General features: G+C 31.9%; 1 protein-coding gene across 3 annotated transcripts in view; it reads left to right on the plus strand.

Moving 5' to 3' along the window:
* The window catches only part of LOC130442531 (uncharacterized), a 163,732-nt gene extending 146,365 nt beyond the window's left edge, over positions 1-17,367 (plus strand). Inside the window, exons 7-11 of one of the 3 annotated variants that reach the window (XM_056776696.1) lie at positions 62-187; positions 5,957-6,076; positions 12,886-13,027; positions 14,920-15,171; positions 16,196-17,367. In XM_056776696.1, coding sequence (XP_056632674.1) covers positions 62-187; positions 5,957-6,076; positions 12,886-13,027; positions 14,920-15,171; positions 16,196-16,458 — 903 coding nt within the window. In that variant the 3' untranslated portion in view covers positions 16,459-17,367. Of the gene's footprint in view, positions 1-61; positions 188-5,956; positions 6,077-12,885; positions 13,028-14,919; positions 15,172-15,589; positions 16,139-16,195 lie in introns of those variants that run through there. The other 2 variants (XM_056776697.1, XM_056776698.1) reach the window with 2 other exon arrangements.
* The last annotated feature ends 1,375 nt before the right edge of the window (positions 17,368-18,742 follow it).

The raw sequence follows: 18,742 nt of genomic DNA on the forward strand, positions 1-18,742 counted from the left end.
ATTCAAAATTCATTGTACTCAATTTACAACTATTGTCTTCTAATAAAATGACTTTTTCAAGGTCGACAAAGGTGATACAAATGCGGGAATTCGATATTCTCCACTGGATGTTGCAAAATATATATTTTGGACGGGAGATGAAAAGGGAGTGACTTCATCTATCGAAGAGTTTTTACGAGAAGATATAGTAAGTAAATACATTTTACCCTGTAATTATTTCTAGAATCCAATATTAGTTTTTTATATTATCGTTTATTTCATACAATGAGAATATTATAATTAAATATCGAATTTCCTGAAACTTCTTTATATATATATATATATATATAATATATAATATATATATATATATATATATATATATATATATATATATATATATATATATATATATATATATATATATATATATATATTATCAGATGAATGAACGTGATTTATTCATTGTAGATGTACATTTGAAATAGTGAACATTGAAACGATTTAAATTTAAAAACCAGTGTCTCCATCTATCAATCCATAAATGATCTTAATTGGCATATTTACTCTTGATAGCTGTATTCTAATCTACAGTGAATCGGCTGCACTTTCTAGGATAGCAGTAATACGAAAAAATTGTTTTTAAGTCATTAAAGTAAATATTTTTAAAATATTTAAGTGAGATTTTTCACTAACGGCAAATGATTGTGGATAAGTGGTGTTTTAGTTACATCTTGAGACTATTGGTAATTACGCAGTGTTGTTATTTGTTTTGAACATAACCTATAAGCTGTAAAATCAATTGATTGGAAAAATGTATTCTCTTGTACCTTGACTCAAAATCACCTCATGTACCTTGGAACACGTTCCAAGGTACAGGAGGCCTTAGAGGCTGTATGTAATGAACATCCAGCAACAAAAATGAGCTTTAGAGAGGCTTCCAAAGTGTTTAAAGCTAGCCTCACGAGGTAAATTGCTTAGTAGAATATATTAAAAATTACTTCAATGCAATAAAGCTTAACTAAAAAAGGCGTAAAATAATTAACTTATAAATTTGCTGTGGTAAATAAAAAGAAATATCCAGTTACATGAGATGCAGAAAAAATTACTGGTTAGGAATGGCTGCGCGGCTTTCTTTAAACGCATCAAAACACTTTATCAATTCGAAAACCCGAGGCAACAAGTTTGAGCAGAAGTTTTCATAGAGTTAATGTACAAACATTTTTGACAACATAAAAGATGTTCACAACCGATTTGGAAAAATTCCTTCGCACCAGATTTGGAATTTAGATGAGACGGGTGTAAGCACTGTTCAATCGCAGTCAAAAATAGTTGCATCAAAAAGAATTAAAAAACTAGGAAGTGTAGCATCAGCCGAGAGGAGAGCCCTTGTGACTATGATAGCAGCAGTTAATGCTACTGGAAACTATATTCCGCCAATGCTGATATTCCCCAGAGATTTTTTTAAGACAAAGTCAAATGAACAGCTGTTCTTAACATTCCTTGACCATTTTATTAAGTTTGTCAAATGGTCAAAGGACAAAAGCGTTATAATGTTCTTGGACAATCACGATTCACATTTGTCCACTGAAGCAGTCGAAAAAGCTTCGGATGCTGAAATCATCATGATAACTTTTCCACCTGACACATCAAACAGGCTCCAGGCTCCAGTCACTTGGTTTAACTATATATAATATTTTACAGTCAAGGTGTAGAATCTTGGATGTTCAGTAATGGAGGAAAAACGTTTGTCATTAACTCAGTAGCAGAGGTTCTGGAAACTCGAGCTTTCACGCCCAGCAATATTTTAAGTGCTTTTGGAACTTACGGAATATATCCACTGGACAGCGATATATTTTCAGATCAAGATTTTATAAGTTCCTACGTAACGGATCGCTATTTGGAAAATAACGTACCTCAGCCCAACCTTCCTACTACTGATAAACAGACCCAGTCTTTAACTTCAAATAAAGAAGAAAAAACAGATGAATCAAGAGCAGAGCGGTCGGGTGTGAAAACCCCACCATTAATACCTTTAAATCTATATGCAGAAACCCTCGAAAAAGGATTTATTCCGTCAGAAGAAGTACAGCCGTGTCCAAAAGCACTAGCCATGAAAACACAAAGAAAAGGAGACTGGAAAAACACTGATAGCAACTGGCACCCTAGAGAAGGATGGAATCAGATGAAACAAGAACAAAAAAATAAAATTGATAACAAAGACCTAAATTTGGGAAAAAATTCAACTCCAAAAGTTTAGTCGTTCAAAAAAATAATGAAGATAAACTTGTCTTTTAAATCAGTTATTTGGGTATTGTTTCAAGTTTTAAGAGGGTTGTTCCAAGGTACTTAACCACATGTACCTTGTAACGCAATGTAAGCAATACAAAGTTTGTGTTACCTACTCTTAATGCATAACTTTTTTTAAAATTTAATTTGCGATTTTGATACATGAATGGACACAAATTAAAATCACCCATTGAAATTCTTGCAATAATTATTTAAATTTTTTCTGTGTGAAAATTTCAAAAAAATATTTCAAGGTACAACAGTTTCCCCTACATTTCGGCATCAGGAAGTTTATGAAACCAAAGATTTATTTATTAACAGAGTCTGTTATAGATAATGTATGAAGACGTCTCTTATACCATATGCCAATTCCTTCGTACATAATTCATTATTTATTAATGTGGCAATAAAATATTCCTAGATGAAAAAGGAATATCCTTCAATCTCAGAGAATGTCAACAACTTTTTGCCTTTGACCTTATTTCTTTACTCACAAATATGAGAAAACGAGTTTTGTAAACGTTTACCAAGGTTACTTTTATTAGAAAAAAAAGGAGTAGTAATTTGATAGTTATTCATATTATTGCGTGCTAAAAAACATTAACAAACTTACTGAGCTTTGTTGTCATTACAAAAGGATTTGATATTTGGGTTTGAAGAATAACACTTTTGGAAAATGTGATGACCTTTTCCTAACGTTCTGTGAAGTATTAACATCTTAATATTGGGGGATAATGGCTAGAATATGATTATGATTATTCTTTTATTATAAAAGTTTATAATTATGTCGAAACTTAGTCTTACCAATCATGTCGTGGCTGCCCTTTGTATATATTGGCTTTATTTGTCATTTAATTTTAATGTTGGGATTTATTTTGTTTTTCTTATAATTCTACTTCTAGATTCGCTACAGTATATCATTGATATCCCAACTATTTTTAAGTACATTTGTTTTTTATTTCATGTAAAACATATTCTCCCAAAAAATGTGGCTCTTATGGTATCAGCTTCTCCAATTTTCTATTTTAGCTCCCACTAAATTTCTCCTGATCCTTTTAGGCCTTTTTTGGTTCTGGTCCTGGCCTCTCGATTTTTTCATTCTTATATATTTGTGTATAGAAGAGTTATCTTCAATAACTTTCATATAAATTTTCCTTAATATTTTTTGGTGTATATCTATTTTGCAGTAGGTGTTCTCATTTTAACAACTAGATGAGTGTTCTAGTAGTCGTGTTACTTCATTCATAATCATATTGTTGAGCTCTTGCACATTTTTCACTATGGACAATAATAGACAACACATATCTTTGTTCGAGTCTATTTTTTTGTGAATACTGTATATGTAATATCGAGTGTTTCACCTTTATATCTGTTGTTTCTATTTTTTACTATTACCATCGTAGTCTTCTCGATGTTTTTCTAATATCGTTGCTTCTTATTTTCCTGAAACCTTTTTCAAATCTATGAACCATATGAGTACCTCTTTTCCCTCAGCCTCAAATTTTTCACTTATTTGCATCAGTATAAATATTACTAATTGAAGAAATAACTGATTTACAATATGGCGATCCAACAGTTTTAAGACTCATTAGTCTTCACATTTTAAAATTATATCCTATAGAGGGTTCCTGAATGCTTTGCCATATTAAAGTTAGTTTTTGATATAAAGCACTTTATTCTATAGGGCATATTTGGAATCAGCTTGACCTCCCCATCACAATAATAAACGTTTGTAATGTGTTCTATGGGATATTTAAAAAAAATCTGATACAGGGAGAATCAAAATACCAATAAATTTTCTCGGTTTTTTCAAATGAATAACCCTGTATTTTATGTGAGTATCAAAAAGTACTACGAGCATACAATATTTTGATTTTTCTCTGCAAAATAATGATTATGTACATATCTTTAATCAAATATCACAAATTACAAATAATTGTGAGTTGGCTATGATTTATTTGTCAAAAACTGACATTTTATCATTTCTTTATGGTACTATAGAGGTTGAATTATAAACAGTAGAAAACTATCCTATTTACTATAATATACGTACATGAATTAATTTATCACAAGTTTTTGAAATGATCACAAGACATCTATGTATGCTTGAAAGCGATAATTGAAAAAGTTACACACATTATCAAGCAATTCTATAGAAACATTTCGAAATTCAGTCCGTATTCTCTCCATAATCTCTCTACCTATTCTCTACCTTGAATACATTCAAATTTGGTGACCTTGGTGGCCACTGTACTGGCCCATTTCTTCCGATCCATCTGCCAGGAAATAGTTCATTCAGTTCACCATTATCCAATTGATAAACGTGAGTAGGCGCATCAATATACAAAAGCTACATCCTTTAACGTGAACGAAGTAAGACTTTTCCCAATCTAAATACATTTTCTACATGCACCTCCCCACACATTCAACGACCATATAGTTTGACTGTGTGTCCCTAGTGATATGGATTAATTGATGAATAATGATGAAAGTTTTGCGTGTTAACACAGCCATTTTTATTGTACGTCATCATCTTATCAGCTTGCTATTATAGGTTGTCGAGCTAAGGAAAACGTGCATGCTATACTCTTGCTGATAGCTAGGCGTTTTTATTGCATTCTCCCAATGTTCAAATCATATCAATCTTTTCATCTCTAGTGAAATTCATTTTTCACTAATTCAAATTTTTCAAAACACCAAAAACTGTACTAAACCATTATATCAAAAAACAATAAAGTACCTATTGTCATATCATGTCATTGCCCAATATCAGTTTTTGACAAATAAATCATAGCAAGTCACAATTAATTATTAAATGAATATGGATATAGATAGGTATGTACATAATCATTTTTTGCACAGAAAAATCAAAATATGTCAAGAAATAATAATTTTTGGTAAAGAGATTGGTGGATGAAACAAGAAGTATATTGGTAGTACTTTTCGATACTCACATAAAATACAAGGTTATTCAATTAAAAAAACCAGCAAATAATGTATTAGTATTTTGATTCACCCTGTATCAGATTCAATGAATATTAATGAGATAAATAATTTTCCACAATTTTTAGTAGGCTCGAATGATTTGGCCGTAACAGATTTTCGATTTTGAGCTTTTCTTATATTGCACAGGATATGGAACTAGTTACGATTTTTATGGGAAATTCATTATAACTTTTTTAAGACCTCATAGAAGAAACCACAACCCTTTATTATTGTAATGGAGAAATCGAGCTAAATTCCAATTTGCAATAAAATATAGGGTGTTTCGTTTAAGAAAATGTAACTTTGATATGGCACATCATTTTGAAACATGTAAGATTGTAAAAATTTCAAAATGTGAAGATTAATATTGGCTATCATCCCTCAGACTTTCAAATTCATAACTCAAAGTACCGTGTCAGTCTTACAATTTGCATCATATCAATAATAGACTTCTTTTACTGAAAGAGAGAGGACAAAAAATCTAATGATGGACTTCGAAGTATTTATTTAAAAAAACATTTTAGAAGACCTCCAATTGCAAAAAGCCCGGTAAGTGAAATTGTTAAAAAATATAATGAAACGGGAAGCTCCAAAATCTTGAACATTTGGAATAAGCGACGATTCAAAATTAAATATTTCACCTTTTTCGCGAACAAAAAAATATGATCAGTGTGTAGTAATATTCCCTTTATATATGTTTCAGATGACAGGAGAGGAAGCTTTAACATTTTTACAAGAAGTTAAATACAATTTAGATAAATTGAAAAATCGATACATTCAAATGGGATTAAGTTCTCTACAAAATTCAAAGGTAAAATTTCAGGTATCTATACAGACCAGCTCATTAATTCTTGACAAAAATTTCGCATTTCAAAAATACTATCAGAAGCAATGTACAGTAATTCACAAACAAAGATTTGTGATTTGTTGCCGAGTTACATGCACATATATATATATATATATATATATATATATATATATATATATATATTCCAGATTGGAAAGGTTTCACCTAAGGCAGCAGAAACACACACACACATTAAGACGTCCAGACCAAGAATGTATAACTAACAGGCTAACTCTTAACAAAAAGATAAGACTTCCTAGAATCTCTCATATAACTCAAGGGAGAGGGAGGAGTTTACGCGCGAAACTGCGACACAGGGGGTGGGGGAATGTTGTTCTTCGCATCCATCTACGGATTTATCTGGGAGTGGATGCTTAGAAGGACAGGACTTCACGAACACGTGTGTGTGTCCTAGTTTACAGTTCCAACCACTAGAAATTTCGACGTCATGGCCGCACAATCAGAATAGAATGTAGAGGATAAAGAGTGGTATGCCGATGATGTTTCTCTCTCTATCAGCTGTTGGTGTCTATTGAACAAACTACCATACCTCGCAGTATCTTTCTTTAATATATGGTTAATGTATCTGCCAAATAGATTATTTGCGACTCCCAACTACACTTTTGCGAAGTCCAACGTCGCATCGTTTCATATAAAAAATAAAAATTGGGTATCAACTTATATAGGAAAGTCAAATGGGTAGACTGCAGACTCCTTCTGTAACGGGCTATGTGTGAAAGTTATCATGTACGACGTCCGTAGGATAACAAAAAATATCTTTGTTTGAATACCTAAACAACTTCACAAATATTCGACTAAATTTTTACAAACAACAGCTAGAATTCTTAAAGCCGGAAATCAGATAAGAAATAACAATTACGATCTATTTTTATTATAATATTAAAAAAAAGCCATGAGCAGCAGAGCTCCATCACGAAAGTCGAATTTTTCGTCGAATGAAGAATTTAACTAATACACAAACAACTCTTTCTATGAAATGAATTTCTTGGAAATGATATCAATTCTCAATCTTATTTCTTTATATGGAAAATTTGCTATTCCTCAATAACTTTTCATTTCACAAGTTAACTCTCTCTCGAATGAAAATTCATAATTTCAATAGACCCGGTGGTCTCGAACCCTCTTGTTCAATTCCAATTGACAACAAAGAAAAAATTGTCATAATGACAAGAAATTTCGAAAATAGGAGGAAAAAAATCACCCTAGCAACGATCATACTCGTATTATTCATTAAATAGGAGGCGGTCCAGTTTAACAATTATAACGATCAAAATGATTTCGGGCGTTTTGTGCTAGAAGAACTGAAGAAGAAAACTTTGAACTTGAGAAAGACAATTCTTCAACATCACCCCTACTTGGGTGATAAGAAAATATAACAAAAATGACCATAAAATGGAGAGGGGTGGAGATGGAAAGTTTTAACCTTAGACAGTCAAAAACCACTTTTTTTACACTGCGACCCCTCGAAATATTCATTTGTTTTCAACCAAACTCTAATAACATCAATCCGCCGCCAAAAAAGCCATGTATGCTAATTTTGAACCAAATCGGACCTATAGCAATTGCTCGAGAGACGAAAATAAGAATTGTAGCTTAAACAGATATTTATATATATATATATATATATATATATATATATATATATATATATATATATATATATATATATATATATAACCATCATAATCGTGTTCAGGAGGTCTCAAAACATGGGAAAAATGATGTGCCCCCCATTTTTCATCTAGTCATGCCTACCGTAATAGTCTAATTTTTCCTTGAAAAATTCGACTAAAAAAGCTATTTGTATTCAACTATTTATTTATTATTCTGTATTATATAATGTCACAGGGAATGAAATCTTTTCATTAAAGAGTTGTATCTTTTAAGGTACTGTCTTCGTCCTGTACCTGTAACATAATATTTAAGTCCAGGCGTGCTTTCTTAAGATTACATTAGAAATATTACGAAACTCGTACAGAAGAATATTAAATAGCAGTTAGATTATAAGATTGAATCTTCCATTTACAAAGGAATGCCGATTATAAACAAAAAAGCCTTCCTGCCTCCTCCACCAGGAATTTTGCTATCAAATGAAGAATTTGTGAAAAGAGTAAATGATGATGCACCACCAAATTTTGCTCTACACTCTATGTCTTACTTACATCTGAAATTTGTTAACCGTCGACTTTTTTGTAATTCGAGCTAAGTGTTATTCTGAGTAAATTTGTACACAATCTTCTGCAACGGACGCCGACGTTTTAACGATTGGAAATTGGTTCCTCATTTTAATGCAAATCCGCTTCAGTTCGTACGCACACAGACGTTGTATTCCGACCCAACGTACGCCACGTCGATCAATCGCTATCTGCATAGATTTCCGAAAAATCAAGTTTGAGACTGTTTCAAGATGTACAATGTTTTATTCAGTTCATAAAATTATCATCTTTCAATGTAGTCTCCATGGAGGTGAACACATGCATTACTAAAGCGTCTCGAAAGAAAGATTGTTCAACATCTACAAACTACTGATTTACCGTATACATGACTCTATTCTCCAAAGAAAATCATTTGCCACGCAAGTGTTCTTCAAGTTCTGTAAACAGCCGATAATTTCAGTAATTTGTATGGGAAATTATATACCAAGGCTCCAGTAAAAAATGTATTGAAGAAAACTTACTAATTTACTTTCTATTTGACATTCACACATTAAGACTCTAAGACTTTGCCTACCAAATACAAAATGAACTCTCAATTTCGAGTTGTTGTTACAATAAAGAAGTAAATATAGTATGAAATAGATCAACATTGTATTAAAACCAATATACGAGGTGGCCCATTAGTGTGTGGAAGTGCAATAACTTAATTAAGATAAAATATACAAAAAAATTTTTAAATAAAAGTTGTTATATTTACACAGATACACATTTCTAAAATATTTTGAGATATAAAGGGTGTTCAGCGCAAACGTGACAACATGAAGTGAAGCTTTTTTAAATAGGATACCTTGTATATTTGTTTACCATGGAATTTAGCGTAAAATTCTGTATCTAGCCCTGTCTTTCCTTTTCCCATAAATAATGACGTTGCCAAGTTGAAGCGAAAAATATGAATATTTGACTAAAATTGGTGTACTATAAATGCTGCCTAGTAAACAGTATTAGTGAGTAACTATTTTATCCCTTCAAATATTCACCTTTTTAACAAGTAAACACTGAATATGACGTTTATAATACTCCTAGTTTTTAAAACAAAATCATACCTTTAAAAACTGTAATAAAATAAATAGGGTATCTACAAAATAAAAAAACTAAATAAAAATAACTAACAACAAATAAGAAATAACTAAAAACTTTAGATAACTATTTTATTACATGTTCATAATGAATACCGTTTACTTCCATACAATAATGTATGAGATCTTCGAAACCTCTACTAGCACGATGTAACAACATATTGACATCAGCAGTTCGGAAAACCTCCTTAATTCTATTCTTCATGTCTTCCTTAGTAGTCGCGGGTATTTAGTACACTTGTTCTTTGACCTAACCCAACCAAAAAAAATGTAAGGTCCGATGAACAAGGTGACCATTTATGGGGTCTTCCTCTACCTATCAATCGTCCGGGAAATTCATTATTTAAATGTGATCAGTTGGGTATGGTGAAATAGTGCACCGTCATGTAGGTTCGACATTCGCCGTCTATTATTAGCAGGTAATTGCTGAAATAGTTGGGGTAATTCGATTGTAAGAAATTTGAATAAACTTGCCTATGACTGGGCCTATGACATGATTCCCATTTATTCCACCCCATACATTTAATGACCACCTTGTTTGACTGATAGTCCGTATACAATGCGATTGATCTGTTGCATAATAATGGAAATTGTGTCTTTTAACAAACCAATTTTTATGAAATGTTGCTTAATCGGCAAATAATACAAAATTGAAAAAATCTCTGTTTTGCTGAATTTGTTCTTGAGCCCAATTTTTTTGTATATTTTATCTTAAGTAAGTTATTGCACTTCCACACACTAATGGGCCACCCAGTATAAACCAAACTTATTACAAATTAATCTTCAAATACACTCAGAGCTTCTCTGATATAAGCGAATTTAGTTCTCAATAGATGTTTAGTTTCATTAGGTACATCCTTGGTTTCTTTCCATGTTGCAAATTTTCAGTGAGCGTTTAACTCTTTATTCACAGCGTCCTCCCATCTAGCCTCTATACCCTCTTCATAGTTTGCTTCAATGCTGCACAAGAAACATGTGGAATAAATAGAAGAAAACATAATGTGAAACTTACATAGTGGTGGTCGAGGGAAATAAAAAAATAGCACGGAAAAATTACATATTAAATAGATAGCAAAAGATGGCAACAACTATCGAGGAATAACATCAATCAGTACAGCGATGGAAATGATGGAAAAAATATTAGAGAAAAGAGCAGTAGAAGACACACTCAAAGAATAGAAAAGTGGATTTCGAATGGGAAGAAGCAACCAAGATTATGTATATACTATAAAACAGGCTACAGAAAAAGCAATACAAGAAAAGAAGGCGTGGCTTTCTTAGACTTACAAAAAGCCTTTGTAAGAGTACCTAAAAAATGGTCCAATGTTTACCAGTCAACCGACACCAGGATATTTTCCTAAAAGAGTCTTAGTAATAAGAGTATTAATATATTCAACAACCTACAAGAGAAAAACGATAATCAAAAACATGAAAAGAATAATGAGAAAAAATCTACAAAATACAAACATGGCTGAAGAAATGGAAAATAAAAGCCAATGAATTAAAATCTCAACATTTCACATCAACACCGAAAAGAAATCAGTGCCCTCCTGTCATATTGAATACCTGCCACCTCATACAAGTAGAAAGCGTAAAATACCTAAGCGTACATCTAAACAAGAAACTAACGTGGTAAACACACATATTTAATCAAAGCCAGCAACTGGGACTTAAACTTTAAGAGCTTCACTGGGTAATTCGTAAAAAATCGCAGTCGTCATTACAAAATAAAATTCTGGTATTAAAACCATCATAAAGCCCATTTGGACATACGGAATACAAATGTGGGGATCTGCGTCCAAATCTATAAATCATATAAACGTTCCAAAATAAAGTTTTGAGAATTTCAGTTAACGCTCAATGGTACGTGCGCAATTCAGTCATAGAGAGAGAACTACATCCCCACTATAAAAAGTGAAGTATAACGCTGCAGTGAGGGATATAGAGATAGGATTTAAACCCATCCAAATGTGCTCGCGAGTGAGTTATTTAACAGGACAGGTGAAGTGCGCAGACTAAAACGTTTTAAACTGACAGATCTTTTAACTGGGTTTAATTGAGTATTTATCCATGTAAATAAAACAGATGAATATAGCTTAAGAGAGGAGATATTTTAATGAAAATATTTCCTACATGTAAAATTAAAAATAAAATGTATTTTTATTCACATATATTGAACAAATAGTAGGTTCTGTGGAGTTCAAAAAATACATTTGATAGAGACTTCAACATATGACTAGATGTCTTTGCATTTTTGTCATATTCAGTGTGCTTATCTGTGCCACATGCTATGATAACAGACCGGGCATTTGCATTACGTGCAATAGCTGCCTTATCCTCGGCAGATATTTTTTCTTTCTTTGCCACATCACCACACTCCTCAAGTAAAATCTTCAATCTAAATGTTTGTGTGGAAAAATTAGACCCACTCAGTTGCGGGTACGGTGTCAAACTGGTCGTCGGAACCATTTCACTATCGTATCGGTACAAATACTTTACGCGAATCGCGGAAAAATAACTTAACTTTATTCAAACACATCTGTGCCCAAAACCTTCTAGTAATTTGTATACGAAATTATATACCAAGGCTCCAGTAAAACTTACTTTCTATTTGACATTCAATAAACTTTTTTTTCAACAACAGAACCCAAACTGCACTACACTACTGTTCTTTAAGACTTAACCCGCATAGGCATAGTCCTAAGCGCACCAATTACAATATGAACTTGACAGATAATCGTTGGGGACAAATCTCAAAAATTCGAAATCTGCATGAACGGACCTCTAACTGGGTGCGTTTTTCTGATGCAAGAGAACAACTTTCTACAACTCTAAAGGTATATTCTTTTACAAAATTCTGGAACCATATTTGCCCAATAAGCATATGTAATTTCGGCTTCCTTTCGCAGGTAATCTACTAAAGTTTCGCCGAAAACTTTCTTTGTCTTGTCTACGTTGAAAGATAATTATAAATGTTTAGTTTTTTCGTGTGCATTGTTAACAATCGTGGTACACATCGTGCAGAAGTTTTTCTTGCTCATTTTGGCAGTGAGTATACTTATTAAATACTATTTAAATAAAAATCACTATTAGACTTATAACCGTCACACGACAATTTTGCGATACGATATCATGGACTTTTTTAACAAGTTCGCGTGTAGTAGCGTTTGGGTGCTCCATGTGCATATCCGTCACTACCCGAAAATCGAAAATTATCTTATTAATCATAACAATTCTCTAAAGTAGAGCTAAACTTACAGTTATAACACGACAAGAAAAAGAAAAATAAATTTATAAATCATAAGAATGAGTACTCCTTTTTCAGAATTTTCATTATTAACATATTAACTTAATGCGAGTTTGTAAACCACTTCATCATCTTGCCCTCTGATAATATTGACTTTGTTAACCTTACTTCACGGTATATTTATAAAAGACCCTCAACTGAAAATGGATGTTATTAATTTTTCAGATCACGGACGACCAACCATTGCAATTGGGTCTTAATACAAAGCTAACAGTATATGATAAGCCGGAATTGAGAAGTGATTTCAATATCAAACAACTTCGGAAGGAAATTGACAACTCTCAGACAGTATCTCGAAGTAATATTGGTGAGTTCATCTTTCTATTCATCAATTTATTTAGAAAAATTGATTGCTAGCCGTGAATAACTTTTATCAAAAGCAAGTGTATATGAATGATACCGAACATTTGAAAGCGGCCGAGATATGATTATAGATTTGCTTCACTATCGGCGATCATAATTATAGAAAATAGTGGCTGGATATCAAGTTTTTGTAACAATTCCAATATCTAATAAACGATTATTTGAAATGTCTTGTTCCGTGTACCTAAGTAACTGTATAAATTCAATCATCTAATGAATGCGATATAAATCCTGTTTGGATTAAAGCTTACCTGGGAACCGGTCCTATTGAGTATGCAACCATTCATATATTCAATATTAATGTCCCGAGTGCATGTCAAATTGTCGATAATTTAATTTTCTCGAGTGCGCGAATGCGCACGAGGGGAAATTATGAGACAATTTGACATGCACGAGAGAGCATTTTGGCAGACTATTTCCTGAGAAAAATTTAATTTAAAATAAACAATAATTGTTCCTTTTCTTAAAATATAAAATTAAAACCAAATGATGTTTATTAATCCTAGACGAGAATTTGGCACTAGTGCAAATTATCGATAAAATTTGATGATTGCTAGGTAAACATAAAATATTACAGCTTTTTGGTGGGCTTAAATTTTTCGAAGGAAATAGTCTCTATAACCGCATGGCCAGATGCTACACTTCAGTAACAAAGCATACTGATAATTTTTATATAGAATGCGCAATGAAGTTGTATGTAATTGTATATTTTTTACCTGATATTTTGGTTTGTATAGGAAATTAATTCCTTTAACTGTAATTCAGTTTCTGTTCCGACCAGAATGAATTGAAGGTGAATTTATTTATTCAATTCATTTTCATGAGGTGTTATTACTGTATATTATTTTTGAATTACTTCAACTAACAATTTGATTCTAATTTTCAAGTGATATATCTTACTTCCCAAAATGTTTTTCAATGCTTACGCTATATAGAACGTAAAAGCGCGTTAATGTAAAACCGCTGAGAAAATTTCCTATTAAAAATATTTACGTAGATTCTAACAGCGTTCCGAGACAGGATATAAATAAACTTAATTGGAATAACATGAATTCCCTGATTTTATTGGAAAGCTGATGGAATAACAGTAACTTTTTAATTCAAATTTCTCATCGCGTTACTTAGTTTATAAAGATGTAGAGCTATAAAAGAAAAAATTAAAACAACAATTGAATAATCGTTTATTCGTCGATTGAACTGAACAAAATCGTAGTTGCCACTTCTATATTATCTTCGATAAAACAAACCTCAGATGTGAAAACGTTATCAAGAAAATAATTTCAGATTTAATCTTTTAGAAAAGGCAAATACACATATTTAGAAGAATTCTGGAAATATAGAAAAAAATTTATATCTAGCCACTGATTTTGGAAAATTGATTGTAGAATCAATTTTTATGCAATTTTCATAAAATGTGGAACTTATAGAGAAAATTAGCTACTTTTGATTATTTACAACCTTTCTCTTGTATTCAAAAAAAGCTCTATGTTCAACAAACTAAAAATTTATTCATTTTATAATAACAATTCACGCTCTTGACAACGTCCACAAGCAAAAAAGTTAAATAATGAAAAATACTATTTCATCTTATTTTGTTAGTTATAGATTAATATTTTATTACTATTACATACTTTTTCCGTTAATTTGTATTAAATTTTTGAAATGTGAATTAGTGAAGAATAAAATATAATTTTCCTATTTATGTTTCTAATATTGTGTTCTTAATTACTCTTGTCATATACAGAGTATTTTTTTATTTAATGTGATTGTCTTCTGTATAATTGTAATTGAAAAGTTCAGATACATTAATTTATTTACCATTTATCAAATGCTTAGATTCTTCTCAATCAGCTAAAACCACCGAAGAAGACTACGATGAGCTGTTGGAACGTCTCAGAGTAGCTGATTTCCTCTACACTGAATACTCCTTGGAAGATGTTATATACCAGTTAGCTAAAGTAATGTTCACACAAAGTTTAACAAGAGGAAGCGCTGAAGCTCAACAGGCACTACAAAAATTCACCAACTTTTTAGAAGCTGAAGCTGAACAGGGTCATATAACCAGAGCATTAGAGAAAAAAGTGCTCGGTAAGTTGATGGAATTTATTAATCAAATTGTATATCTACCTCAAATATCCTTTTTAGTAAATGTAAGTTATTGAGAACTATTTTTAAATAATAAACATATCCTGGTGTGTGTGTGTGTGTGTTTGTGTTTGGAAGAGGCGAAAAAATACTTTTAAGTATCGTTATGATTTATGATTTGGTATTCTGTCTGGTGTTAGACTTGAAAGCATTTCTCACACCAACTGAAAAACCAACGATGGACATTATCTATTTCGCGGAATGAGGATCTAGCTAGATAACTTTCAAATTCCTAATCCCTCTCGATTCTTATCTTCCTTCTATCTTTTTTATTTCAAATCGAAGTTATTTCAGTAATTGAGTCGCGAACATAGCCGTTTCTACCCTGTCACTCTCAGCATAACTTCCACCGTATTTCCAGGTTTAACCCAGAAGAAGCCAGCCTTTCCATGTACAAAGTAGCACGCAGATGATATAAAGAATACGCACTCCACACTTTGGTTTATTCCTGAACAGGTTGGGTAATCCAGAGATTTTTAAAATTTGAACTGAATATATTCCCTGAAATACCCATGTCCAAAGAGTATCTGGATCAGCTAATAATTCATCTCTCCGTGGCGTGAGAAGCGGCTAACCCAAGTCCCTACCTGCTGGGTTCCATCTTCCATTGATTTAGGTCTGTCTCCTTATACCATTTGCCAGCAACTTATACTTTTTGTCTGTCCATTTTCCTCAATATACCGGTTTCAGTGTTATTGATTCTTTCTTCCACTAGTACAACAATGGCATTACAGACATGATACATATTGCGTCCTTGGCCACCATACCGTACGCCTGGCAACTTTCAAGGTACTCAGCCGATAGATTATTGTGACTTTTCCATCGTGATTCCTGAGTGAGTACGTATATTAACAGATATTCGACGCCGTGTCTCGGTTGTTTTGTTAATAAAATAGCCGAACAAATCAATTATTTTTATTGTGATATGTGTAGAAATAATTTATTGTTAACATTATTTTTGCTTCAGATATATTAATTGCATCATTATCCGACACTTTGAACGAACATCCAGAGCTTTTAATAGATGCCCGTAATAGTATGGGACCATCGGCAACACCTGATCAAGGTCATAATTTCATCAGAAAAGTGTTGAAATCAAATCTAGAAAACACAAGTTTACTAGACCTATATGAATACAAAGAAAATGCAAAAAATAAACTGTTGGAGCAGAAGAAAAACAAATTCCCAAATTATTTGCAATTTGATTTCTCTAAATACAAGTTGACTTAAAGCCTTCACAGTAAAACATGTAAACACGTATTTGTAAAATGAATTGTAATAAGTGAAATTGGCTTTATTCTCTTTATTTAAACACTTGACTATTTTAAAGAGTCTTCAGCAACTGTACCTAATTATAATAATAACAGATCAACGTTCTCTTAAGGCAGAATTGTTCGATAAGAAGCAGAATTTCAAATTAATCATAAATATAACCCAAACATTCCAGCTGGTGGCTTCAAATTTAACAATAAACGTGACTAGTACACACTGGAATTAATTATATAGAATCTATACTGGGTAGATATTAAACCCGAGATTCAGTAACTAAATGGATATAAATAGTGCATTGTAAGTTTTCTTATTTCAAAAGTAACAAATGTATTAATGAAATAATTAGATTTCTAGACATCTTATAAACTTTCTCCAGTCATTAAATGGGAAATATACCAGTTAGATATTCAATTTAAAATATGATCAAATTGCATTAATATATCAAAAAGGAATTAAAGAAATTTATAATATAATAAGTGGGAATACCATAGTACACCATAAATTAAAAACTTCATAGCTTCATAGATACACACCTTTAATAGGGTTATGTAGAAATGAGACGCAAATACTGGATTGGAGTCTATTGTTTCTTCTGTCAATCGAATATATTTTCTTATTCCTTTTTTTTATAAAAAATAAAGCAGAGTCGCTAAAAAAAATGATGATTTGAAAAATGTGAAACTAAAGCTGTGAGTAGGTAAGTTTATTATTAAAAATAATGGATTATTAAATACTGAAGATCTTAATTGCCATAGTTTTTCCAAAGTTAGTTCAAATAGACAATTGTATCAGAAGTACCTAATAATTCGCTTCCAAGCGACACCGACCCCTAAAATTCACATTACAAATATATATTGCTCTAAGCCAGAGATTCTCAAACCTCTTTTCCAAATTAAGTTGATCCTCTTGTGTGAAATTAACACACCAAAAATATTAGTCAAGTAATGTATATGGTTCACAATTGTTCGGATTTTTTCAGTATTTCAAATATTAAAATCAGTTTTAATTTATATCGTTAAATCTATTTCAATCCCAAGAGGCTTGGTAATCCCTGACTTAACCTTCCTAGTAGCTACTATATAATAGCTTATTTTTGTGTGAAACGTCACTAGGAGCCATTCATATGTTCACCTACATGAAACCATCCAAGTGGACAGATTCGACCGTTTTTATTGCGATCCAGCATGTTGAAACCTATTTGAAAAATTAAAATGCACGGATATACTTGTGAAATGAAAATCTTTTCACTATTGGTTCATTTTAAAAAGTTGTGAAGTTTAATCACAAACATCATTTTTATAAGTTTATTCCTAAAGCCTTTATGATTGCAATGATTCGTCAGGACATATTTCTGATAATGTTGGCGATCCTTTGTTGTTTTCTACGAAATTTAGGACAGCAGAACTCCTTGATCTAAATTGTCTGGTAAGCATATTTCAAAAATGCTCTATTGAAATCATGTCCCGAAAATAATCAGGCTAATTCATTGTTATAATTTATATTTATTCAGTTATATGTACGCATAAGTAGAGGTGTCATATACACTACGACCCAAAAAATCTATTATTTCCCTTTTTCTTCTGGTGGTGGATGCTCAGTGTGTACAGCTAATCTATTAATCCCACTCCTCTGAGAAAGTTTAAGTTTTGGGATGACTCTAGCTACCCAAGATTTTTATTTTCCATATCATATATCCTCAGGTGTAGTGCCCTGGAGTTCCGTAGTCTTCTACACTTTGAGATAATGTGGATAGAGGAGTTTTGTCATCTAAGTTAACAGAATCTGCACATTGCATCCTCTACTAAACCTAGAGTCCTCACTAACAAAGCAATGCCCCGAAAAAACTGCTTTTATATTCGTGAATTATTCTTACTTAAGTTGATACATTACCTGACTCAAATATATGGTGCTAATATCTGGTATACCTACCGTCAACGTAAAATCGTAAAATAAATTACAATATTTATTACTTATTTCAAACATAATACTATAAGGATTTAGAAAAGGTAATAATCTTAGTTTTAACAGCTACTCATGAAAATATGCCCAATATTGCGAATGCTTCATCTACCTAGATTTATGTTGCTCGGGTATACCTATAAATCACCTAGTCCAACATAAATTTAGCCTCTCGATATTCCTTTAAAGTCGTTGAAAATGCAAACAATTCGGGAGTGAGTAGACGACGTGAAAATAATGCTGTGACATTAAAAAAATTTCTCATACGACTCCTCGCTTCTGA

Source organism: Diorhabda sublineata, chromosome 4, assembly GCF_026230105.1.
Source record: "Diorhabda sublineata isolate icDioSubl1.1 chromosome 4, icDioSubl1.1, whole genome shotgun sequence".
Lineage (NCBI taxonomy): Eukaryota > Metazoa > Arthropoda > Insecta > Coleoptera > Chrysomelidae > Diorhabda > Diorhabda sublineata.